The 25,726-nt window shown below is 39.7% G+C and overlaps 4 protein-coding genes and 2 non-coding genes across 15 annotated transcripts in view; 4 read left to right on the top strand and 2 right to left on the bottom strand.

The window, feature by feature from the left end:
* The window catches only part of LOC103392840 (vitellogenin-1-like), a gene marked incomplete at its 5' end in the record, with an annotated part of 8,440 nt that extends 6,272 nt beyond the window's left edge, over nucleotides 1-2,168 (top strand). Inside the window, 9 exon segments of the mRNA XM_025053432.1 lie at nucleotides 1-107; nucleotides 190-259; nucleotides 262-306; nucleotides 399-579; nucleotides 674-768; nucleotides 918-1,012; nucleotides 1,148-1,313; nucleotides 1,395-1,556; nucleotides 1,769-2,168. Coding sequence (XP_024909200.1) covers nucleotides 1-107; nucleotides 190-259; nucleotides 262-306; nucleotides 399-579; nucleotides 674-768; nucleotides 918-1,012; nucleotides 1,148-1,313; nucleotides 1,395-1,556; nucleotides 1,769-1,881 — 1,034 coding nt within the window.
* A 1,480-nt stretch (nucleotides 2,169-3,648) lies between these two features.
* LOC103392308 (afadin- and alpha-actinin-binding protein) lies at nucleotides 3,649-10,444 on the bottom strand. Of its 4 annotated transcripts, none has more exons than XM_025065136.1 (14): nucleotides 9,785-10,444; nucleotides 8,523-8,600; nucleotides 8,110-8,261; nucleotides 7,331-7,534; nucleotides 7,136-7,246; nucleotides 6,913-7,048; nucleotides 6,607-6,682; nucleotides 6,299-6,557; nucleotides 5,952-6,084; nucleotides 5,497-5,630; nucleotides 5,158-5,319; nucleotides 4,848-4,956; nucleotides 4,660-4,759; nucleotides 3,649-4,561 (listed from the first exon to the last, which is right to left on the bottom strand). In XM_025065136.1, exons 2-14 carry the CDS (start codon nucleotides 8,539-8,541, stop codon nucleotides 4,507-4,509), a joined length of 1,650 nt encoding a protein of 549 aa, XP_024920904.1. In that variant the 5' UTR covers nucleotides 8,542-8,600; nucleotides 9,785-10,444; the 3' UTR covers nucleotides 3,649-4,506. The 4 variants fall into 4 exon arrangements, with proteins under 4 accessions (XP_024920904.1, XP_024920901.1, XP_024920900.1 ...); XM_025065133.1 differs by having other exon boundaries at nucleotides 8,523-8,637; XM_025065132.1 differs by lacking the exon at nucleotides 9,785-10,444 and having other exon boundaries at nucleotides 8,523-8,944.
* A 257-nt stretch (nucleotides 10,445-10,701) lies between these two features.
* On the top strand, nucleotides 10,702-10,784 carry trnas-cga (transfer RNA serine (anticodon CGA)). Its single transcript has one exon. It is a non-coding gene; the product is annotated as a tRNA-Ser (tRNA).
* Nucleotides 10,785-11,514: 730 nt separating this feature from the next.
* nexn (nexilin (F actin binding protein)) lies at nucleotides 11,515-20,417 on the bottom strand. 6 transcript variants are annotated; one of them, XM_008328724.2, is made up of 15 exons: nucleotides 20,225-20,417; nucleotides 17,575-18,006; nucleotides 17,272-17,469; nucleotides 16,408-16,492; nucleotides 16,185-16,333; nucleotides 15,003-15,203; nucleotides 14,695-14,868; nucleotides 14,299-14,490; nucleotides 13,872-14,063; nucleotides 13,561-13,605; nucleotides 13,150-13,344; nucleotides 12,824-13,045; nucleotides 12,536-12,724; nucleotides 12,081-12,441; nucleotides 11,515-11,941 (listed from the first exon to the last, which is right to left on the bottom strand). In XM_008328724.2, exons 2-15 carry the CDS (start codon nucleotides 17,971-17,973, stop codon nucleotides 11,928-11,930), a joined length of 2,616 nt encoding a protein of 871 aa, XP_008326946.1. In that variant the 5' UTR covers nucleotides 17,974-18,006; nucleotides 20,225-20,417; the 3' UTR covers nucleotides 11,515-11,927. The 6 variants fall into 6 exon arrangements, with proteins under 6 accessions (XP_008326946.1, XP_008326930.1, XP_008326938.1 ...); XM_008328708.3 differs by having other exon boundaries at nucleotides 11,515-12,441; XM_008328716.3 differs by having other exon boundaries at nucleotides 11,515-12,441; nucleotides 17,575-18,022; nucleotides 20,225-20,415.
* A 376-nt stretch (nucleotides 20,418-20,793) lies between these two features.
* trnam-cau (transfer RNA methionine (anticodon CAU)) lies at nucleotides 20,794-20,866 on the top strand. Its single transcript has one exon. It is a non-coding gene; the product is annotated as a tRNA-Met (tRNA).
* Nucleotides 20,867-22,932: 2,066 nt separating this feature from the next.
* Nucleotides 22,933-25,726, top strand: part of tab3 (TGF-beta activated kinase 1 (MAP3K7) binding protein 3) — a 6,782-nt gene continuing 3,988 nt past the window's right edge. For both annotated transcript variants that reach the window (XR_003052956.1, XM_008328696.3), the window contains exons 1-3: nucleotides 22,933-23,128; nucleotides 23,797-23,971; nucleotides 24,244-25,501. Coding sequence is in view for 1 of the 2 variants with exons in the window: in XM_008328696.3 (XP_008326918.1) it covers nucleotides 23,870-23,971; nucleotides 24,244-25,501 (1,360 nt within the window). In the remaining variant the exon portion in view is untranslated. The remainder of the gene's footprint in view (nucleotides 23,129-23,796; nucleotides 23,972-24,243; nucleotides 25,502-25,726) is intronic.

Raw genomic sequence — 25,726 nt, forward strand, 5'->3', positions numbered from 1 at the left:
TGGCTGATTTCATTCAAGGAAAGGACGAAAAAAGCCCAGAGCAGCTCTCGCTGACTGTGGTAGCGACATCTGACAGAATTATTGACCTCATTTGGAAAACACCAATGGTATGACAAAGTATTCAGATTCTTCTAAGGACACTGCTCCAGGAATTTATAGCTGTAATAATGACAAGTGCTCTCTCTGCAGCGTATTGTCTACAAGATGTCTCTGCATCTCCCCATGGCGCTGCCACTCCCTGAGTTCGAGGGTCTCCCTCCAATCTTGTTAATAGAGCACACTCCCTGCTGACCGCGGCTGCTGCAGGTTCTGACTCGAGCGGTTGACAGTATTTATTTGGTAGTTGTTGTTGTTGTTTTTTAATAACTGGCTAAAACCTGTTGTTTTTCATCTAACAGCTGAATGTAGCTTTTCTGGAGACACAGTGACCACATTCAACAACAGGAGGTACAAGAATGTCGGTCCTCTGTCCTGCTACCAAGTCCTGGCTCAGGATTGCACCGATGAGCTGAAATTCATGGTTCTTCTGAAGAAGGATCACCTGGACCAGAACCATGTCAACGTGAAGATTGCTGATATGTGAGTCTTTAAAATCCTTTAAAAATACTAAAATCTTCTACAAGCATAAGTTGACACAACAAATTTTTTCATTTTTATTTTTGTGATCTCGTAGTGATATTGACCTTTACACAAAGGACAATCAGGTGGCTGTGAAGGTCAATGGAAGGGAAATACCCCTTGAGAACCTGCCATACCAGCATCCCTCAGGTTCTTATATGCATTCACTACACAAACAAACCTTAAATGTCAACTAAATAGATGTAAAGTTTTTTTTCTCACTACATAACTATTAACTAGTTAAACTAGTCTTGTATCACTTCTGTGCATTACATAATCACATTTGTTTCACCTTGCAGCTAAAATCCAGATCAAATTAAATAGTGAAGGAATTTCAGTGCTTGACCACACTCACGGTCTCCCTGAGGTTTTCTTTGACAGGAACTCATGGAAGGTAAGGATGTGACAATCTTAATAATTAATATTCAATAATTGTGTTTCTGTAATAAAAATAGGAAAAATTGAAAATCTGACATTTTGTTTGATTGCATGAAAAAAAACCCCACAAACGTATATCTTTGTCTCACAGATTAGAATTGCAGACTGGATGAGAGGAAAGACCTGCGGTCTATGTGGAAAGGCTGATGGGGAAGTGAGACAGGAGTTCCGGACCCCTAGTGGACGACTGACCAAGAACGCTGTCAGCTATGCTCATTCCTGGGTTCTGCCTTCAGAGAGTTGCAGAGACACCTCTGGTGAGACAACACATTTACTGTGAAATCCTGGTTCTCTTGATGGTTTTGTCCGACTGATGATTTCCTGAACTCCTCTTTCAGAGTGCCATCTGAAGCTTGAGTCTGTGCAGCTGGAGAAACAGGTCAATATCCACGGACATGAGTCCAAATGTTATTCTGTTGAACCCGTGCTGCGCTGTCTGCCCGGCTGCCTACCAGTGAAGACCACAGCTGTGACTGTTGGCTTCCACTGCCTGCCTGCAGGTGAGTCTGTCACCTTTTGTCGAGCCCCCCTTCAAAACTTCTCCACGCTTTATATGAAACACTGTAATTCCTGATGTTTTCCCCTAACATTTAAATGTGTCGTAATAAGCCAACTGTGAGCGGCCTTGCCTTCCATTTGGGAATCCCTGATCTAGGTGATGAAGTGAAGTGCGTGAGGAGTAAAAATAATTTTCTCAACTGCTCTGCTTCAGATTCTGCGGTCACTCAGGAACGACAACATCACAACATCTTTGACGACAGTGTGGACCTGAGGGAGACTACAGAGGCTCACCTGGCCTGCACATGCACAGCGCAGTGTGTTTAATGACACTTGATTTGCTCACTTCTGTGTACGAACACTAAAAAATAAAAAATAAAAATAAATGGTAACTGTGAAAACGTCCAATGTGTCAAATGTCTAACTTGCAGAATGCTAGGGTTTTATTTGAACTGTGGTTCTTTGTTTCATGTCAAGCTGAAATGTAGAAACTGGGTTTAGAGAGGGTTCTCATTTGAGTTAGTGTTGATAAAAAAAAAAAATTCATGAATAGGATTCTTATCCACAGCTCTAGGGCTAAACACAAAGAACAAAAGTGTAAGCGCTTTCACAAGTATAGTGGATTATCTGTTCTTTTTTATCAATATTTCAGAGACAACATCTCAACTGCATCAATAACTGATGTAACTGGGTACATACACGATAAAAAAGAAAAAAGAACATAAAATAAATATTTTCCACTGATCTGTGTTAAAGATGCATTTTCAGTATGACTCTACACATTTTATATTTAAAAAAATCGCCGAATATTTCGCAACCAAATACAGGGCAGAAATCCCGGGTGTGTGCCTCACTTCTGACCGCGAGATCCAAAACAAACTGACGCTTACCCGGGGAGGCAAACAGCATTCCGCCTCACCTCAAGGGGTCGTACGTGAACTGACAGGTGCTCTCCAACTGGAGTCAACAAACACTTCAGACGGAAACATTTCTCCAAACTGGACTTCCGGTTCAAACAGAGGGCGACAAGTGAAGCTAACGCCGGAGCTAAAAGGTTAGCTTCAAACTACGGGACAGAAGAGTCGTTGTTTTTAAATGTAGAGGTACAAACGAAGAGACTGTCTGTGTGTCTGTCCTGTCAGAAACCGCTATTACTGCTGTCCTTGTTTTTTATTGTCGTCGTGTGATAACGTCTGGACGCCGGAGCTAACAGGTTAGCTTCAAACTACGGGACAGAAGAGTCGTTCTTTTTAAATGTAGAGGTACAAACGAAGAGACTGTCTGTGTGTCTGTCCTGTCAGAAACCGCTATTACTGCTGTCCTTGTCTTTTATTGTCGTCGTGTAATAATGTCTGGACGAACTTGGAATACTGTGACCTGAAACATTTATAAAGAAGCCTCAGCAGACATGGAAGATCAGACACGAACATTCAAAGACAGATTTATTTAGAAACTTCTGGAAATTCAAGTATCGATTTGTCATAGGATGAACAACGGAGACTAAACATTAGCCTCGACGATGTTAAGGTGAGGGGAAACCGAGAGACACAATCACGGACTTCAGCTAGAAGGAAAGTTAAGGCTAACTATGGTTTTTAAAAATAAGATGGGAGTAAGTAGGTTGGTTAAAGCATCAAAATTTAAAGTTTGAAAAATAACTGAATTTTTTCACGAATGTCCAAATTAAATTTGTGCTGCACTCATCTCTAGACTTTAATTTGTTTACAGTAAATATGAATTTCTTAGACACAGGAAGGTGTTCTGTCCATTTCTATAAAGAACCGTTCTTTGTAGAACAAATGTGTTCCTGTGTATATGTTGGTGTCAGTGTCATTGAAAGAGGAATGTTGATGGATTTGAACCATAATCAGGTGATGATGTTTAATGAACACTGAAATAAGATGCTCTTTTCAGTTCTTCTGGTCTGTTAATATTGTAGCACATGAAAACCAGATCCTACATATTTCCCTCTGCAACCAAAAGAGTTCAGTTGTGCCATTTGTTTAGAACTGGCAAAAAAAAAAAACCCAAAAAACCCAGTAAGACCTGAACAGACATATTAACTGCCTGGAGAAGGAAACAAGACAACAAGACTGAACAGATAAGTTTTTATTTAGATTAGAAGAAAATACTCTTTAGCAGTAAATGTACAATTAAAAGCCTGTCATAGTAGTACACATACTATATTCCACAAAGAGACCTGCTTGATGTTTTAGTTTCTATTCAGTGGAAGAGCTTTTCAGTTTATGTTCAGCTTGTGTTCTGCAATTTGTGCAGCATAGCTAAATTATCTCTTCAGAGCCAGTTATGGGTCACAACCCAATGTTTGAGAAACACTGCTGATGCATGGAATACTAAAAATAAAATGTGAATTAAAACAAGGGAAAGAAAATAAAAATGAAAAGAAAGTACATTCACTCTGACACCTTTAAACAGCACAAAATAAACATATTTTAATTCATCATTGTATTTAAGCTATTTTTTACTCTGGAAAATGACAAAAGCAAAATTCATATTGAATAGTATTTTTTCTTTTTGCACTTTGCACTAATGACATCATTTAAATTCCTTTATCACATTGAATTAACAGCCAAACATATACATTCTTATTATTTAGTCTTTAGTCCCGAGATTATCGCTACTTTATAAACTATAAAGAAAGTACAAAGAACGAAACCTACTGTAATAAATAATATCAGCATAATATAAATTACATCCACATCCACCCTTTAAATGAGAAACTTGTTGTTAATGATACCTTTAAAAATACATTGAAGTTTTAAAAGATCATTTTAGACAACGTTTCTACTGCAGCATCAGAGGAAGAAACGTTTTGTTGATGTTCAAAACAACAGTCAGAACTGTAGTTAGATACAAGCTAGTGTATGTGTAGTGTGTGTATATTTGAAGATGAAGTTACAAAAAAGGAAAAAGACCAAGTTTGACTCCATGTCACACAGAGCTGTTCTCTTCCTGAGTGACTTTGTTTCTGCCGTTTTCATACAGGCTGAAAAACACAATTTACAAGAACACTTTGTCTATTAACTAATTCATGGTATTAAATATTCCAATTATACATTAGAAATATTTTGAATCCTAAATCACCTGTTTTCTGAGTTCCAGAGGTCGTGCGTGGGGGAGGCTGTGTTCGCCGGGCTCCTCACGATCTTTTCTGGAGATGACGTCGCTCCAGCCTCTGTGTCTGCTGTTAAAACAGAATGAAAACGTAGGTAAATGATCACTCTTTCAAAGGCCAAGGTTTTCCTTTTCAGTCAGACTATTTGAGCACTTACATATCAAGAAGGCACTTTTAGATTTTGGTGGTTTAGTATCAGGAAATGGACTCAAATTTAAAAACTGGTGTTTGAGCCACGTGGCACGATCCTCTTCAAAGGCCTGCCTCTGTCAATCACAGCAGATATTAGTCATTAGAAAAACAGGAATCAACAAAATGGACTTGGCAAAACATTTTTCATTTAATTGTTGACTTAAAAATAAAACAAAAATGAACCTGTTGACTTAAAAATAAAACAAAAATGACTTTGATGAAGACTTTCTCTTCATCCATCATTTTCTTTTGTCCATATTTGTTTGGTTTATCACCTCTTGGCTCAGTCTTATGGCCGCCTCTGTAAAGTTCCTTCTCTCCCTCTCAAAGCTCTTCCTCTGTTCCTCCAGGTTCTTCCACTCTCCTCTGAGACGCTCTTTCTCCTGGGACCTGTAGCAGTCACTCAGCAGGGAGTCACACGGGGAGCTGAACTGCTGCTGCAAATACACAGGTAAATGGTACCATTTGGTTCATTTGGTTTTTTATTTTCTCTCACTTGTCTCTTTGGAAAATGATTTGATCCCTGTGTCTGGTAAGTAACCTATTAAAACTACTCAACTAACCACTGTGGAAAAATAATGTGCATGAAAAGATATAGACGTCAGATTTCTTGCCTGCAGCAGCTGTTGTTGTGTTTGTATAAAGTCCTTGCACTGCCGGATCTCCAGCCTCAGTCTGTTCATCTCCTCCTCGTGATCTCCTCCAGCAACCACAGAGTTCTGACTCTTATCCATTTGGGCCAGAAATGCTGCACACAAACATCAAAATAATTTAATATAAAACTAGATAATATTCACCTGATTTTTCCCCCTGGTGGTTTCAATACAGATGTCAATTATTTATTGATTTGAAATGTTTTGCTGGCAATATTATTTCAATATTTTTATGTCAGTGATCGCTTCATTTATTCTGTTTTTCAAGGACATAGGCCTTGAAAGCTTTAAAGTTCACTTCATATCTCAACGCGAATGAATGAATGAATCGGGTTTCCTTTAGTTACATGTGACTTTTTTCTATATTCTCATTGAGAGAGTGTGAAGGTTCAAACATGAACGTTGTTGTAGTCTACCTTGGCTGTCCAGTCTTTCCACGTGACTCTTGAGTCTTCTCCACTGTAGGCGGATACTGTTGGTCAGCTGCTCTCGAGCATGGACACAAAACAGCTCTGTTCCCTCCTGACTGTCTTCTTCCTCTAAATCAGCCTAAACCAAATAAAGAACATTTAGTCTTAATCTTATAAGCAGCAGAACCAAGCAGATCATAGAGCAAACCATATTTTTCTGTTTTCTGCCACACTCATGTCTGTGCTTTACAGACGGCTGTAAATCATTGCTGCCACCTAGTGGATATCTTTTTATGTTGGTAAATTGCTCACTTGTAACTGAGAGGAAACGGAAAAAAACCATCTTGTCTTACCTGTGTGGTGGTTTCTTCTTGTTTGTCCCCTGTTAGCTTTAGTTTGCTTGACACTAAAAGAGACACAATTTCCTTTTTCATTTGCTGCAACACTTTTCTCAGTTCTGCATTTTCCAGCACCAGCGCCCTCTGGCGGCTGTCGTAGTCACTCAGCAGAGTTTTGTACATCTCTCCTTCATGTCTTAAAAATAGCACAGGAGACATAAATAAATTACATAAATTCAAATGTATGCTTTCATTTAGTAAGATGAAATAATATCTTTTTCAATTTTTAGTGTCAAAGATGTTCTTCAGTGTCTTTCAAATACTTTGCTTCAGTCTTGTCAGTTTTCCAAAGGCTTCTCTTTCCGTCCGCTCTACCAATGTTGTTCAATACATCAATAGCTGCAAGAAACAATGACAGAGAAATAGAAGTTAAGGCGTGGGCAAAAGAAAGATGTGAAACACCTGGTCTGTGGTATGTGTGAGGTAGAATGAAAAAAAGTGTTATTCTTTATTCACTTTACAAAATAGTCTGGATTAATTTTTTGGACTTTATATAAACTAACATTGAAACTATGGAACACATTTGAGCAAAAAACACAGACACAGAACAACAGGATTTTAAAAATCACTTTGTTTCTTGTCTTTTTTGTCAACCAGAAGTTGATTGAGACGTTCTTTGAGTTTGTAGAATTCTCTTTCCTTTCTCTTCATCTCATGGTTGTACTGACTCGCCCGACTTGCAATGATGTTCTGAAGTTTTTGCACCTGACAGGAGTAAAAGTGAAAAGTGACAAAATGTTTAAAATATTGTGTTATTATCCAAACACCAGGATGATTTGACACAGGACGTACCTCCTCCTTTTCATTTCTGACGCGGTTCTGTAGACTTTTCACCTGGACCTGCAGCTGCCGCTCTTTTTCCACAAGACCTATGTTTTCTCTTTTGGAAACTTCAAGCTCTTCCTACAAAAACGTGGTTTCAGTACAAAGATCAAAAATGTGAAATGAACCAAACACAAGTTAAAAGTTTGTAGAGTTGGTTTGTACCTTTAGCCTGGTGCTAGCGAGCTGCAGAACGGCTGCGTTGCTGTTTAGCTTATGCTGCTCTAATTCCAGGTTTTCTAGGGTTCTGACAACTTTGTGATGACGTTGAATCAGTTCATACATGCAGTTTAACACAGCTACAGCGTTGAGCTCTGAGCAGCTGACGGACGGTGCACAAACGGGTTGGAGGCCAAGAGATGCCAGCTCCTGTACAAACAAGAGTACAAGTATAATTTTTTAAAAGTATAAATGGTTGTTGTGGTAAGATTTTTTTTTTTTTTTTTTTTTAGATTTGCACTTTATTAACCATTAAATATGTAGTTTTTAAATATTTAATGGTTGTTGTGGTAAGATTTTTTTTTAGATTTGCGCTTTATTAACCATTAAATATATATTTTTAAAATATTGTATGTGTTACACTTTTCAGTCATGGTCAGAAATGAGCAATGAAAAATTTCATTATCATTTTCATATTTGAAGCTTTTTCCACAGTCATTTCTCAAGATGTGATGTACATAAAATGTCTATCATCATTAGATCAAATATAGTATACAGGTAGATATATTCGTGTTTCTATTTAAAACATGTGGAATATTTGTGAAAAAATGCCTTATCAAGCAAAAACGTGCAGTACCCAAGCAGACACCATAGGGGTTGCGAACCCTGTGTTGATAACCCTGTGTTGAAGTTGCCTCATTGCACCCAGCTGACTGCATTGCCCTCGTACTGCACATGCATTAGAATGATGATTTTGAACCTACTGTTGAAGTGAGGTCACTCACCTGGTTGATGTGTAATGCACACTGTTGCACATTTGTCTCTGTGCAGAAAGATCCAAACATGCAGGAGTTTCTGTGCAGCAGCAGCGATGATTGGTAAATCTGCCTCAGGGGGGACGTTCTACATTCAGCAGAGCTGCTGTAAACGTCCTTGACTTTGACGGAGGGAGGAAGAAATATTTGTTTAAATTCTTAAATGCCTTTTTCTGGTTAAAGACAAACCATAAACAGTGAATAATTCAGAGTAAGTTCAACAGACGTGTTGGTTTATGTAACAGTACGTCATTATTCACACTGTTATAAATAGAGCAGTTAGACTGAACTAAAAAGAACTGGAAGCAGACAACTGTGATACTATGCTCCAGATACAGCACACAGTTAAACAAACACAACATACTCTGATGGTAAAAACTCACCCACAGAAGACTCCGGCATCGTTGCAGTGCTGCCTTCACGCTACGTGCCTGGATCATCTACCACGTGTGAAGCACACACTAAGACACACACAGAATCCACATTTGCAGTCTGTTCCTAAAATACAAGGTCAGATTAACAGTGCTCATTCGACGCAGCCTGGATTACAGAGCAACTGCAGCAATGGGGGATGGGCAGCAACTTCATTACCTGAGCTACGTTTCACAGTGTGAAACGTAACTTCAGAGTAAAACAATTATTAGTCTTCAACAGTGTCTGCTATGTTTATGTTGTTCCTTCTCTCTGTCAAAGTTCTGCAGACACCAGGTGACATAGTTGGACCAGGACAGTATTTTAGTCTTTTGTCATTAGCTGATCAGACAAATCCCAGACAAGGTGTATTTTCTCTCTCTCATCTACACGTAATCTTTTCTTCCTTTCATATTTTTTAAAAAAAAGGTAATAAATCACTTTCACATTGTTTTAGTCACAGAGATAGGTGTGACTCACTACTTCAGGTCACACACACACACCTTTTCTTCTCAGTGAAATGTAATCAGGGTGGTGAGACAGATGGCAGTCCTGCAACTTCATAGCTTAAAGGCAAAGACGTTCAGGTGCAAAATCCTAACCTGAAATTCAGTGTCTGGTCAAACGTTACTTATTAGGTTTGTAGTTTATTTAAGACAAAAGCTCTTACAGTAGAAAGGAAAACAAAAGAAAAAATAAAATAATCCAGATAAAGAAACTTTATCAGTTACCTGTTTTTAGTGGTTGTACTGCTACTAGAATTACTGCTGCTGCTGCTGCTTTCACAACCAGTAGTAAAGTTTGCTGCTGCTCACTAGCCACACTGTGAAGTCTACTATAAATACAAATAAATTTAAATTTTGTGGGGTTAGTGTTTATGTTCAGGAAAACTGCACATTAGTGTGGGGGGAAAATGTTAAAGATATTTTATGATTTATTTAAAATATGAATTTAGGTGATTTAATTTAGCTTACTCCAAAGCTGAACTCTGTGTAGTTGGAATAGAAACACAATGGAAATACACACAAAAACCTCCACTAAAAACCAACTAAGATGACGTTAATAAACTGTAATAATCGTGTAATTAATGACCCTCACGTTACACCATACACCGCGTTTGCTGCTGTAAAACATTCAACTTCATCCAGAATAACCAGGCAGAGCATTAGAAAAGTCAAACCTTTTCCCGTTTACAAAACAACTGTAGTACATTGTCTTATTAAGAGAAACCTACCGCTTTCAGTTGCAGTTTTTCTTCAAAACACAGGAGCAGCTCCTGAAGCCAGAAACACGCTACTGCTGCAAACCAAAACAGCATGCTGATTGGCTGACTCGTTGTCAAGCAACCAAGGATGGCTCATTTTGATTGGCTGGTTTTAAGAGGCGTTTTTCAAGAGTCTTACAGATATATGGGTGAAATACAGATGCATTAACCTTTCTCTTTCAAAAGTAAGATTATTTTATATTAACAAGAACTTTTATTTTATGTTAACACGATGTGCTTTTAAAGTTACTTAACAGTGAGTATACAGCGCTCTTCATTTGGTCCATACATTCAAATGTTTTGAAAGTTTAGCCAGATTAACACGATGTATTTGTATATTAAATAAATTCGTAGTTTCACGGCAACCATTATCCACAACAATTTATACTTACCGAGAAATAAAGTGCCAACTCCGGGAGAATAACTCAATCTCGACAGCACGGTAGAAATGGCAGTTTGTTTTATCGAATAAAACAAACTGTCGTTTCTACCGAATAATAAAAACAACCGTGTCCACCAGCGGAACGACTACTACATTCTTGCTTCGTATGTATCAGCCTTCAGAATAAGACTTACTGTGCAATCTTTCATTTTTTATTCCAAACAGACACCGAAAGGATAATGTTGACGTTGTAATCGTCAGGAAAGCTTTTACAATAAACCTTTGTTGTAATCGTCAGGAAAGCTTTTACAAAGATCTTCAATTCCCTAAATAAACATGACACATGTTTTTGATTTTAACATCTGGAGAAACAAGCTATTCGTATATTTTTACAGGGATACATAGTATTTAACGTCAAGTTGTACTATTTCGATTACAAAAAAGAAAACGTAAGGCACACATTGACTTAGGGTTAAAGTGAGAGATAGGAACGTTGTTGGCGGAAGTCACGGTGGCCGAGAGGTTTAAGGCGTTGGACTCGAAATCCAATGGGGTTTCCCCGCACAGGTTCGAATCCTGTTCGTGACGTTCTATCAGCTTTTTTATTTAGACCCAATTCATCACGACTTATATAACCGATTCATCACTACTCATGTCTTGGTCCTAATTATATTCCGTGTCAGTTTCACTTTCTGACACTTCTACTTAAGCTATCCCCAGTTTTATCTTTCAGACATTCAGACCCTTTCACTCACCAGTGTGGGATCATATTCACTTCACACAAACTGCAGTGTCAGAAGATGTTGCACTAAGAGGTACAGTATGTTCTATAAGAACCGACATTACTGTAGATGTTCTTCACACTGGGATTCCTTTGGAGTCAAAGATGTGTGTTTGTAGATGCATGTGTGTGTCCATGTGATACATGTTTACCAGAATCCAATAATTATCATCAAGACAGACTGACAGACAGATAGACAGGTAGTTGTGTGGTCTATTTTTCTTTATTTTATTAAAACATTTTTATGACAAATAATCAAACTAGCCTACATTTTCTTATATTATCAAACCACAAAATATTACCTCCATCACATGATTTTTTAATATACTGCAACTAAAAAAAAAAAAATCAAATTCTTCTTCATGTTACCTTGAGGTTAGGGCGGGTAGAAATTCAAATTCTTTGCCCCATACACACCCTCTTTCTACTCCACACAAAGATGACTGAGTTATTAGCCAGTAACAGTTGTTGTGAATAACTTGATGAGGCTTTTGTGCAGTAGAAGTAACCAAAACCAAGTACGGAAAAATGTATATAGCTCTTTAATATCTGCAGAGAGAAGCACTGGGGTTTATTCACTGCATCAACAGTAAAGTAAGTGATGAATAGGGTTGTACAGTTGGATATTTACAGCACACAGTACTTCTGAATCTTTGAGGAACCGTTGGCATGGGTGCAAATATTCTAAAAACAATTTTGGCAAAAGTATCATCATCCTACTTCAACATGGAGCGTAGGTTCATGAATGGGTAACAAGTAAACATCATCTTGCTATGTGTGTGTGTGTGTGTTGCTGTGTGAGTGTGTATTTGTGTGTCCCTCCCTTAGGAATGCAAAGCATACTGCTATTCTCTTCCCTCTGCTGTTTGACCTTACCATGACCACGAGGGACAACGTTTTACAAATGGACTGAGAGACAACAGGGAAAGTTTCCAGAAGGAGGAAGGACATCAGTAGTCGTAAGCTGCAAAAGGATAAAAAGATGAGGCGTTACCCACAATCCACTGCTCAGCCAAAGTTCACAGGGAAGAGGAACATGCGATCCACTTCACAGAGAGATGCTGAAAGCGTGCAGGCATGCAGTCAAACCATGGTGGCCTTACTCTCTATTGTGAGGATGCAGGTACTGGCTGCTGTGCCTCTGCTGTTCACAGCCTTGCACATGTACTCTCCCTCATCCTCAGGGAAGGTCTCAGGCAGGTAGAGACAGTATGTCTCTCCTCTCTCTATGTACTGATAGTCCTCACAATCCTGGAGCATCTCTCCCTCAAACCACCAGGTCACCTCAGGCTTTGGCTCCCCGGTTATTTTAACAGTGAAGCGCACCGGCTCCGAGTCCACCACCGACTGATTCTTAAGTGGCTTTTTGAACCACGGAGCCCCAGACCTGGCATGATCTTCCTCATCTTCATAGGCCGCTGAGCCGTTGATGATGCTGCTCTCATCATCCCCGTCATCCTCCTTCTGCAGAAGAATGAACAAAATGAATCATATGACCTCGCCGGTCTCATAGTTACCTTTTAAACATGCTTTGTGGTCATGAGTGTGAAAGATTTACTTTCTGGAGTGCTGCATCAATTTCCTGCTGCTCAAATTGCATCCTCTGTAGTTTCTGCTCCTCTATTCTCCTCCTTTCCTCCTCTTCTCTGGCTTTGGCCATCTGCTCAAACCGAGCCTTCATGTCTACCTTCTGTTTGAATGGTGACTCCTCAACCTTAACTGCAGTGGCTCCTCCTTCTTCATCCTCCTGAAAAACAGCAACTTACAAATGTAAAACTACGGGAAGTTACAGTGGCATTTTAGTGGCGAATGTGAGAAACCTGATTAGTATTATTCAAATATTCACCTCCAGGAACCTCTCAGCCTCTCTCTCTTTAATTTCATCATCAATGGCTTTCCGTCTGGCTCTTTCCATCTCTATCTTTTTCTGAATTTCTTCTTCCGTCAGCTGCTTAATCTTCTCAAACTTGGTCTTGAGGTTTTTGGCCTGGATGGAGCCAGTTCTCTTGAGCTTGGTAAGCTCTTCATACTCCGTGCTCACAAGATCAGAGCTTTCATTTATTTCCTCCTGTGATAAAGAGACAAATTTATGTCCATGCTGTGATGAAAAAGCAACTGGATTTGCCGTTTAAAAATATTTGTTGACGTCTTAAACGACCGCTCTGGACTGACCTCACCCATCTCTTGTCTTAGTTGTTCAAATTCCTGCTTCTCTTTCTCCAGTTTCTTCTTGCGTTCCTCAGCCTTACGTTGTCTCTCAGCTTCCTGTTTCTCTTTCAGCAGCTCCTCAAAGTTGATTTCCAGTTTCCTGGGGTGCAACGCTTCCTGAGACTCGCTCCTAACCATTCCCTCGTCCTCCTCATCTACCTAGGTTTTTTATGAGAAAGAATTATCAGGCTTTACAATCTTAATCAGCTACACCCACCAACAAGAAAATCATTTTTTACAAAAAGCAGCATAAGCAGCAGCAGCCATTAATATTGCATATGAATAAAACTGATCTTATACAACACATTTAAGAACACAATATCTGGAGATGATGTGTTTTACTTAACTGTACATCTGGAATCAAAAATATCTTACTGTTTCATCTCCATAGGCAGACCCTTCCTGATCCAGGCCAGGGCTCTTAAAGAAATAATTTGGACAAAGAAATAGCAATACAGGTGCACAGTTTGAGCCCAAATAATAATAACATAAAATATACAATTTTTGTTCAGCCACCTGTATTTAGAACCCAATAATATATGTGACTGTTAGATCAAAGTTAGTTCCATCATGATTCAGATGATGAATCTCAGCAGTAGAAAAGCAGCAGAGGCTTAGACAATAACATCACATTTTCTGTTGCTGTTTTTTTTTTTTTTATCTCTGACTGGATGATGTTCACTCACCATACTCTTACGAGCCTCCGCAAAGAGTCTCTTCTCCTCTTCCAGTCTCTTCTTGGCCTCCTCCTCTGCTTTCTTCTGCTCTTCCTCTCTTCTCTGCCGTTCCAGCTCCTCAAAACTGGCACATATCTTCCCGGGTTCACTGCCCTCCAGGTTCAACAAGGCCATCAGCACCTCGTCGTCCTCATCTACCAGCTGAGTCAAAACACAACGAGGGACACTGAGGACCGCAGATGAAGTGGTTTGTGTTTTACTAACAGGAATTTCAAGAACGATTTGAATGTATTGAAAAGCAGTGAATGTTTTCAGTACGCCAACACACTCATCACAAGTTAGACATTAACACTGGAGGTTTTTGTAGAAGGTGTTGCGCAGCCAAAAATGTTTGAGAACCACAGTCTATTTGAATAGACTGCTCCAGTCTACTCACCATGCTCTTCCTGGCTTTGGCGAAGGCTCTCCTCTCCTCCTCCATCCGTCTCTTAGCCTCTTCCTCTGCTTTTTTGCGCACTCCTTCAACTCTTTGCCTCTCCAGCTCTTCAAAGCTAAGCCTCAGTTTTCCAGGTCGGACTTCCTCCTTGTCTTCTTGAGATGTCTGAGTGTCGTCCTCTTCTTCTTCTCCCTGATTAAACGTAGACAAAGCAGAAAAACTCTTCATATAATACAATAAAATAAAATACTGTACAATACAGTACAGTATAATACATCAACATTATAGACTAGTAAATTGTTTTCATTAGTCATTAAAAATAGAGTAACAATGGTGTATTTTATAACTGTGTATTGAATATTCAACGCTCCATTCACTTTTTTTTTTTTTGCCCACCATTTCTAGCCTGGCCTCCTCAAAGGCTTTTTTCTCCTCTTTCAGTCTTCGTTTGGCCTCCTCCTCTGCCAGTTTCTTCCTCTGCTCCTGCCTCTCCTTCTCTGCCTCCTCAAACGTCATCTTCAACTTTCCAGGAGTCACCAGCACCTTCTCTGAGGGCTTCTCCTCCTCGTCCTGATGTCAAACATGATCTCTGAGGGCTTCTCCTCCTCGTCCTGTCAAACATGAGGTACATGATATGAATAACATCTTATTGGTAAAAGCATAACATTATAAAAATATAAACACGTAGGACGTAACATTTGTACCTGATGTACAACGGAGTGCCGTTTGGCTTCTCGGAAGGAGCGTTTGTTTTCATTGTACCGCTGCTTTTTCTCCTCTTCTGCCGCCTTTCTTATTTCTTCCTCACGATTCTTCTCAATGTCTTCAAAGTTCATCTTGATTTTGCCTGGAGTTCGTGATGACTTAGTTGGAACCACACGTACAAGGATCGACTCGTCTCCATCCTAAAGATGAATTTGATAAGGTATTGATCCAAATAAGGAAATAACAATTGCTGTTACTAACACCGTGTTCCATTCATGTGGATACTGTAGTGGGGACAACGACCAATCCAGGTCAGTGTTCTATAAATGCACAGCCAACAGGTATAGAGTCACACACATGCTCCCATCCAGATCTTTGTTAGCCTAATGTTAGCGTTTGCAGTAGTTGAGAGGAATGGGTGTCAGCTTAAGATAGCAGAGTCTAATTCAGTCACAGTAAGGGGTCTGGGGCTAATTTGGTCACACTGTGCTGTGGGAAACAGTTGCCAGTCATATGCTGTCTACACCTGGCGGCTCTGGTTCAGTCGTTGACCCTTATTTTCACTGTGCCGTTACTTCAGGTTAAAGACAGTTTCAGATGAAGATTAATAAACATTTTTCTGTTTGTTAAATATTAAAAATGATTAATAACACATTTTTAAATATATATTTATCAGATCAAATATTTTTGTCCCAGCCTTCTTTAGAGGAAGTAGGTGGAGGTGTTTCAATTTACTAACATATCTGACAAAGTATGTGAATTGTATTTATATATTCTATTTTTTCTTTCTTATTGTTGATCTGATAAATTGCCTCTCTTAAAGAAAAGTAAATTACTATAATAAAATTACTAAGGTTGACACCAGATACATATATTACTAGAGTCACCATTCATACACAGTAAGGTTTATGTGCATGGCCTTAAACATCTGTAACGTCCGAGCTCATGCGATGGAATCAGGACAAGTTTACCATGAGTTCACACATTGGTCGTGTCAACAGTTCTATTTCTGATTTCATTTCCGTCCTCTGCCAACTGTTTGGATCTCAAATGCCAGCCAAAATAACTTATCTGGGGGGCAGCTGAGGATTATCTGAATCATTATATACAGTTGACCAGTACGTCACGACCACAGTCTCCCCTCGTGGTCAGTCTGCCCTCTGTAAATGTCCATCACTCACCTGTGCTGCTTTCTGAGCCAGTTCTTTCTTAATCTTGGCTTTTTCCATGTTGTCTTGTGCTTCTCTTTTCTTCCTCTCTCCTTCCATCCTCTTCCTTTCTCCTTCCTGCCTTTGTTTTTCCATTTCTGCAAACTTCCCCTTTACACTACCTGAGGAGGACACAAGGCTTCAGTCTGTCTCTCAGAATACCTTGTTTCCTGAAACCTTTCTTTGTGTGTCTTACCTGTAATTTTGGGGACGTAGGATTTTTCCACCTTTGTTGGTTTCACCTCTTCTTCTTCATCACTGGAGGCGAGTAGTTCTTTAATCTGTGGCAGATCAGAAAGGGAGTGCGATAAGGACACAGTTTAGCCTGGATCATCTCCTCGGTCACTCTGGGACCACGCTGGTCACAGCAAGAACAAGGGCTTAATCCCTGCTAATAGGTCCGTCATGTGACCTGAAGGTTAGCCTGTGATTGGCTCATGGTGTTGCACCACACACAGGAGGTGAGCGTAGGTGTCTAAGCCTGGCCAGCAATATGATGGAAGTCCACAGAAAGGTTGTTTTGTGGCGCTGATAATCCACTCACGTAAAACCCTATCACTGCATTCATTTTCCCACAGAGAATCCCCTACAGTCAGTAGTTTCATCTGTGAAACACTGAAACAACATCTTCAAAATTATTAAACACTATATCATCTTCATTAGACCAGAATTAGGAAAACATAACTGTGATTAGGGATTAAAGGAAATATAGTGTTACTGTATATATTTACAATTTTTCTCAATCTAATGTTTTACATTTAAAAAAAAGAGATTTCAAAGTGTGATATTAGTGCCTACTAGAGTGATTTTTTATACTGTGCTGCTCATGGAATCCTAGTAATAGAACAAGTGCATTTACTGCTGTTGCTATTCTCTCTCTCTTTCCTAGTCAGAACTTTCCTAGTCGTCTGCATATATTTCTGCTGCCGTCCTTTTAGTTCTGGATAACTGTATGATTTAGAACTATTGTGTGATAGTTAATTGTCACTCACACACTGGGTCATGCTTCACTTTGCATGCAGGTCACAGGCAGATGTTAGTGGACTTTTCAATCTTTGACCTGCTGCTTCCTGCGATTCCACTCCCTCTCCTTGATATACTGCTCTTTCCTCTTCTGCTGCTCGTCCTTGTTCCTCTGCCGACTGCGCTCCTCCCTAGCCTTCTGCATGATCTCAAACTTGTTCCCCACATCGCCTTTTTCTTTGTTCAGCTTGGGCACGTAGCTCCTGGCTACATGTTTTCTGGATCGTAAAAGTTTCTTTGGTAGGATAGCCAAAAAACAATAGAAATAGAAATAGTTGACTTTAAGTATCAGAGTGATATCACTATTTAATACACACGGCGTCTGACATTTCAGCCTCACCTCTTTTTTCAGTGCCAGGTCAGATATATTCTGGTCATTTATTTCATTTGATTCTTCTTGATCTTCCTCCCCATGTTTTTCATTTTCCTGACCATTAAATGCTTCTGAACTTTCTGTCTTAGCTGCGTCTTTTTCTTTGTGCTCCACACCATTTATGTGTGGCTTCTTGGTCTCATTAGATGCAGCATCAGTGTTGTGGCAGCCATATTTGTCCTTGTCCTGTGACGTCGTATCACTCATCTCCTCAGTCTCGTCTTCTTCTTCGTCATGTTCCACTTCCTCCTCCAGTGTGGCATCGTCCTCCCTGTTTTCTGTGTTACTCATGGACTGTTCATTGTCGTCTGTGACACTGTCAATGTCCTGGACAGCAACTGCTGCCACCTGTGCCACCTCCGTCATGTTTGTGCCACAGTGTGAGTTGACAAACAAGCTCTGGAAAAAAGATCAACTGTAAATAAAAATACAAGAATACAGAAAATACAGAATTTGGCTGTTGTGCTGAACTAATTATTAGACCAGTTTAACAAATGGTACGCCGAAAATGTTCATATCATCTCTAACTTCAGTTGAATAACACATTTTTACAAATATTTAGATAATGTTTTAGCAATGTCGGAGCTACAGATCATATTGAAAAATTGTAAATTATTTGGTACATATAAAAACTGTTCATCTTTGCTCTGGTGTCAAGCTGATCGAACACTGTTATTGATTGATCACTGAATTCACTGTGGACCAAGAAGAACAAAAACTCTTATATGTCAGTTTTTTTTTCTTTAACTTTTATGCACTATGGCTACTAATAATTTTGTAGGTCAAATTTGAGAAATTTGAACTCACGTTTATATCCACTATAAATTAAGCAATACTTGAATTCTTATTCTTTTTCTAATTATTAATCAATAATTTTGTGTTTTGTTTTTTTTTCTTCCTGAACTCACCCAATCACTTGGATGTGCTACAGGCACGTCTTGACGTCAGATTCAGATTTAAAAGTGAGGCCCCACTTCCACTTGTTGAGAAAGAGGGCAAAGGAAGTTGCTGACCCCTATTTATAGCCCACTTGTGGACATGTGATCACAGCTATTTCTGATGAGTGGTAGGCAGTGACACAGAGCTCAAGTTGGCACCCACATGTCGCCCCTCAGACCCTTCACAAAATGGCCAGACAAAGAGCCAGACAACTGGATGAATGGTGGGTAGTGTGATTGGCAACACTGGACCTGCTGCTGTTTATCAGTGTCCTTCTGAGATTTGAATTAGTCTGAAATCTGTGTCGAGGTGAATGTTTCCTACTGTCTCTTACATGGTTTTTAAACACATTCAAAAACATGAGTCATAACAGCAGTCAACGGCAGTACGCTGGTTATCATTACAGTATATACAGTTAGGTTGTAATGTTTGTAAAGGGATTTCAAATTCAATGATGATTTCAAATTCTGATCTTAGATGTAAATCTTGGTTTGTTTTGAGTCTAATTTTTTTTCCATTTCCAAATATTTACCATTAGTTGAGATCAGTTTTGAGTTACTTTATTGAATGCTATACCATGCTAGCTACTTACTATTAATACAAAATAACTTTTTGTTATTTCCTGGGACTTTCCTGGGATGTAAGGATGCATCGTGAATTGGTTAAAAATCGATACAAAGTTGTTTGGTAGGAAATTGATATAAGAATAGGCAGAAACTATATACATATGATTCGTGAATTGGTTAAAAATCGATACAAACTAAATAAATATGAATATATCCTTTAATATTCATAAAATCTAATAATGCTTAATTTATGGTTATATTCACTTCAACATATGCATTGTTGTTTACATTGGCCTTCAGTTTTTTGATGATGACTTGTTACATTGTTCTTCTCTGTGTTGGCCAGCAATGTATGACTCAGTGTTATTATTACTTCCCCCGTAACTTGTTGGTTAATGTAATAAAAAATGAATACAAGCAATCATTATCTTATAATTTATTATCAAAGTTAAAACCATAAATTTATAGTAGCTAAACCACTTTTTTTGTTTGTTCTTTTTTTCAGGCTTCAGAAATGGGGAATAGATTATTATTATTAGTGGATCCACATTTTCAAACAAACCTGTTAAAATAATCACCTTATTCTACTTGAAAATAAGGTGCCATTATCACAGGGATTATGGTTAAAGTATAATAGTGTTTTTTTAAGCCTAATAAGTTCGTTTTCTTAAACTATTTCATTTGAAGGAAACGCTTTAGTTTTGACTGGTTGAAGTGCTATTTCTGTACTCAGCTGGCACTACACGTCAGGACTGTCTCTGAAACCCTTACAGTGTCGTACAAAGTGTTAAAGAGTTTTCATTTATGCTTTGCATTCAATTAAAACTCAAATGTATCACGTTAGTAAATGGATGGTCAACGTATTTATCTATAATTATATCGAAAATCATCAGAATAAAAGTTTATTACACTTTGCACACATTGTTATAATTTGTGTGTAAGAAGTGCAACTAATGAAACAATAATTTGCTATTATTTAAATGTGCGCATATTATATTCACTAATTATCACAATTAGTTTAAATGTGCGCATATTATATTCACTATATTATATACATATTTACATTACATATTTACCCTTGCTAACTTATTTTACCGACAAAGTTTGTTTACCTGTTGGATCGATCCTCCGATGACGATTGTAAAAATAAATATTAAAAAAAAAGATATGTGTAATCCGTTGGAAAAGAAATAACAAGAGAATTAAAACTGTGAATGAGAGGAACAGTCCGAGCTGAGAGCAGCGGTGCAACAGCTCCACTGGCTGCTGGTCGTGTGTGTGTGTGTGTGTGTGTGCGTCAGTCAATGCAACGTTTCCATAAAAGTAGCGTTACTTTTACCCGATACTGCCTTCTGCAAGTTCAGCTGTCGTCACGCGCGCGCGCGCACACAAATGTATCTATGTTACTGTGTTTGATAACAGTGGGACTTATGGGTGTTTTATTTGTATTAATGCTGTGAATGGGATGTGTTTATAACCTGTAGTGCAGTTACTGAGGTAATATAGTCGAATTGACCCGGAAATGCTACTAACAGACGTGTAGATAAACAGACAGATGAGTAATTGTAACTTTTAAACCACAATCGTGTTTTTGTTTGTGAATCGTGAACGCACACAAGTCAGAACCACGTTTTTTGTGTATACAGATAATATACAAGGTGGTTGAGGTTGTGTTTGTCAGGCCTCGTTGGCGCAGTAGGCAGCGCGTCAGTCTCATAATCTGAAGGTCGTGAGTTCGAGCCTCACACGGGGCAGCACGTTTTTTTTTCTTACTTGACCGGGAAATAATATCGTTGTAACGCTTTCTTGATTGACCTCTTACACAGTAGCATCAGCATCATTAGGTACATGGTAATAACACGATAAATGTGTCAACGTGGCACATTACTCTTTAAGATACTCTTTGCTGTTATAGTCTGGTAGCATGACAACATGCTTTATCACTATCAGCGTGCCTGTCTGATAGAGCCTGAATTCCCCACCTATCTGTTAAGAGGGATTCCAGCTTCCCCAGAGCTGAGATAATGTGTTAACCTAGACGTCTTTGTCATTGTGCTATGCAATGCAATGAGTCCATTGAGCTCATGGCTTTAATCAAAGACCCAAACACCCGTCCATTTTCCACAACTGTGGTCTCCCTGTTAAAGATAGTGGGAGACTCTTAGTGGGCTTTGATGGAAATGAAAAACCTCACTACTGTCAAATCATACTTCAAATGCACAACTGATGACTCACGAGACAAACAGGCTGTTCTAAGAATTTTACAAGCAAAGAAGAAGAAGAACAAAAGTGTTTATTTAGTCTTGTTTCTATGTGTTTGACACCTGACGTACCAGAGTTTGATGGCTGTGTTATAAGCAGTCTGTCCGATTGGAGCTACTAAGGCTTTTGGGAAACGTACAACAACCAATCACAGACTTACATTGATTCAGTAATTTTGCCACTTCAGTAACCAAAAAAAGTAACGTTTGAGTGTAAAGTACTGTTACGTCTGTGATTGTGTGAACTGTGAACTGTCAGGGAACAGGACTTTTGTCTTCCTGTCCTGCAGGACGTCAGGGACAACAAGGAGACTGCTTTAAATAGCACCACAGCTGTGGCAACTTATCATGGCTTCTGGGACAGCCGACCTGAGTCACACAGGGCACGGGCTGCCTGGTCATCTGTCTCAGCTGCTGCAGCTCGCCCTGACTCCCCTATGAATATTTCTGTGGTGGTATAGCCTCACACCCCATACAGAAGCTTTAAAGTCAAGCTCAGCATGTCACTTTGAGACCACCTGTCCACACCTTCGACTACAGCCAGTCGAAGACGCTATTGTTTTTCCAGGAAAACGCTGATGCTTAATTTCCTACAAAACATTACCTGTAAAAATGTACAAAACACCTACAATTTATTAACGTGGTTATTAGATGTCAAGTTTTAATGGCATCTCTGCTTTGGAACAAAATGTGTGCCATCTGAATTTTAACACAGATTTTTTTTTTCAGCATCAAATTTCAAGCACACACAATGTCTTTCAAAATCAGATGAGATAATTATTGTGTTGGGTAATATTCCTTAGAAAATACATTAGTAATAAACTTAAACTAAAGTTCAGCTGAACCGAATGAAAGCCTTGTACAGTAGGAGAAAGCAGTGTCATGATACCCAGGCTCAGGCCACTGAGTTCTCAGCTGTCATGGGAAGAAAAAGCAGCTCCAGCAGAGAACAGGTGTAGACCAACGCAGGAGACTCCACACATGTAAACGGTGCTTGAACAGCAACACAAAGTGTTTCAAATGACAAACTTCACTTGCTCATAATTAGTTTGCTAATAATAGTGATAATTATAATTTACTAGGGTTTTTATTGTCCTAACTGGCTGGAGGGAAATAGAAAAAGTACTTGTACTGTACTTGTATATTTTATGAATTGTTGAAAACTTTTCTACATCTTCTTTTGCTAGTGTGCCTGTGTTGGCAAAATGTTTTACTGCCCCCCAGTGATAACAACCCATATAGGCCTTTGACAATTTTTGTTTCAGTCTTTTCAAGATAAATTGGAAATTGTTTCGATTTGTTTATGTAAATATGTATATATTTTTTACCTATACTTATATACTATATATACATACATTTGTTACATTTCTGGTATATTTAGAGCTGAATAAATAGATAATTTTAGTCCATATGGAAAGAGAGGGAGAGAGAGAGAGAGAAAAAGAGAGAGAGAGGGAGAGACAGGAGAGAGAGAAAGAGAGAGAGAGACAGACAGAGACAAACAACAACTTCCTAGTCCTGGATTTTCTCGCGGTAATACGCCTGCACTTGACTCTCTCAAACTACAAACTCTCGCGATAACTACATGGCTTGTGAATAGTTCCGCGGCGGGGGCCCGACGTTGGAATGCGAAACTACAAGTTGTTTAGGCATAATAAACGCAAAACAAACCTCGACGCAGTACTTAACAAATATCCTGTCTTGCATTCGTGTGTCAGCTATGGTCTGAGACACGCTGCAGATGCTTACCACACGGTAAGTTTTTATCTAGAGCTACGAGCTAAACCGCACGGCTAATTGCTAATTCTTCCTTGTGACAGCTGAGCAGCAACAGCACTGTTAGCTCTAGCAGGGTTAGCTGCTGGACATTTGTCTGATTGATTTAATCCTGTTTAAAGTTCTTGGAAGGATTTGTTTCACTAAACCGGTCAGATATAACGTCACACAGCCTCACAATGGTTGTCACTGTATATTAACGTACTCTTGTACTTTGCATGGTTGGATGTTTTAGTGATGTTCGAAAGCTAACTGGTGTTGATAGTTAGCTTTTTAGTTAGCGATGTGATGTCGTCGTTGCTTGGCGCAACAGTACGGCCAAACACACAATAACAGAAGACTGACACTCTGCTAACACCTAAGTACTAATTTGAATGGACATCACTGACGTTTTTAACTCGTGACTGGGTAATAGCTTTAGTTCCCAGTGATTTCCCCATGAATAAACAGTGCTTCTAATCAAACCCAAGTTGGCATGAAATCACACTGACTGTTTAACTTAAATGTTGGCTAAAATCGTTGATTAAACATGGGGCATTTTGAAGGCCATTTGGGAAAATTATAAGTTCTTTAAATGTTTTTAGTTTAATCATTTCCGTGTTGTGAGAGTTAAGTTAAGTTTTGCTCTGTTATCTTTGCATCATCAGGGGATGAGACGAGATACGACAAAACCCCTGCTGCTGCTGCTGTGGGCTCGTTGACTCTCTGTGTGGACTCAGGATGGCGCAGGGAGGCTCTCAGCTCGACTACCACATCCTGCAGGACCTCAAACAGCGTTTTCCAGAGATCCCTGAAGGGGTCGTGTCTCAGTGCCTTCTGCAGGTATTTACCCATCCAACACAATAACAGCTGCAACAATACACACACATATAAAGAGGTTTTTAGATTGGTAACATTTTGTCATTGTGCATTTACCACATTGTGCAGCTAGAAGTCTCTCAGCTTGTTTTTTAGTGGAGATACTAATATTGATCAGCTTGATTTTGCATTTTTTGGGGTTTTCCTTGATATTTACTGACTTAAAGGGAATAATAATTGCAATGTAAGGCAGAGATCCAAAATGCATGCCCATGACTCTTTGGTTTCTGTCTTAGAACAACAACAATCTGGATCTGTGCTGCCATCTCCTGGCTAAGGAGAGTAATAGGTACCTGTATGGGGACTTTCATCACAGTCCAGAGGAAGGGCGGCTGAGTCGAAACCACATGCTACACATTAGCCTGGGCTACCCAGGATCAGAGGCAAATAAAGCAAATGGAGGAGCTGCAGGAATAGGACGCTCTCTAGTGCACAGCACCAGTGACAGTCATATTGAGCCCCAGAGATCAAGCTACCCAGAGCCACTGTCAGCCCCCGCTACAATGGCCCCCTCCCCAGGATATAATCCTTTCTTTATGAATGACCAGAGCCGCTCAGCGAGCACTCCTACTCCTCCACCCACGATGCAGGGCATGTCGCCCACATACTCCCATGTCCAAGGTTACACCATGAACCCTATAACGGTCACGCTCTCTCAAAGTATACCCAATGTCCCACAAGCTCTGCAGATCCCACCTGGACATTATGCTAACACCTCGAACACCACCTTGTATATCCGACCCTCGCCCTCCCAGAGCCCACAGCCTGCTCCTTGGCCATCTTCAAGTGCATCTGTCTATCAGCATCAGCAGTCCCCATACAGTACTCCTACATATGGCTCTCCTTATAGCTCCCCACAGCATCAAGTTCAAACTCAGCCCCAGGCACAGCCACAACCCCAGCACCAGCAATATGTCTTTCTTCCCATTAGCTCCCCAACTGTTCCCAGCATGCCCTACCATCACCAGCAACAATCCCAGCAACAACAAACTGTTTACAGACCCTACCACACAAAAAGCTCTCTCAAGAACCAGATAGAGATTACCTTGGAAGGTCCACGTCCCCGCAGTAACTCACCAGTTCACGCCTCTCACCCCCAAGGAACACTTTACATAGCCAACAGCTCCTCGCCTAGCTCCCCTTCAAGGGGCATTGCTTTGAGTGGACCTCCAGGGCCAGCTGCCTTTCACCCTGGCCTGTACCTGCAACACCAGGGCCCTGCAAGGCCTCGGCCAGCCTCCTCACCTCAGCCAGGTCAATCAGCCTACACCTTTAAAATCAAAGTGTCGCCTGGAGGTCAGGCCCAAAGGCCAGCCAGTTCACCACCAGTGGCAGAAGCAGAGTCGCTTCTCAACATTGTTGACCACGGGGAGCACAGTGCTGCTCCAGCACCTATTTTACCTATCTCAGCTCTACCAGGGAATATTAGCAGTCAGTTTCAGCAAATGCCCAGACGTACAAGCTCAGGCTCTGATGACTATGCTTATACGCAAGGTAAGTGACTACTTTTGTATTATATGCATAATGGAAAATCTTGCAAATGTTGCTTACTCGTTACTTGGAAAACTTGTGTTTCGTATCTCGAAGCCACACTGTAAGTCATTATGTGTCGTGAATTTAATATTAAGTCATTAAAATGCCTACTGGTAACTGACAATGTATATTTTTTATTTATATATTGAACCATTCTTTTACCGGGGAGTCTCATTGAGAGTCAGC

This window comes from Cynoglossus semilaevis, chromosome 2 (assembly GCF_000523025.1).
Source record: "Cynoglossus semilaevis isolate Cse_v1.0 chromosome 2, Cse_v1.0, whole genome shotgun sequence".
NCBI classification, from domain to species: domain Eukaryota; kingdom Metazoa; phylum Chordata; class Actinopteri; order Pleuronectiformes; family Cynoglossidae; genus Cynoglossus; species Cynoglossus semilaevis.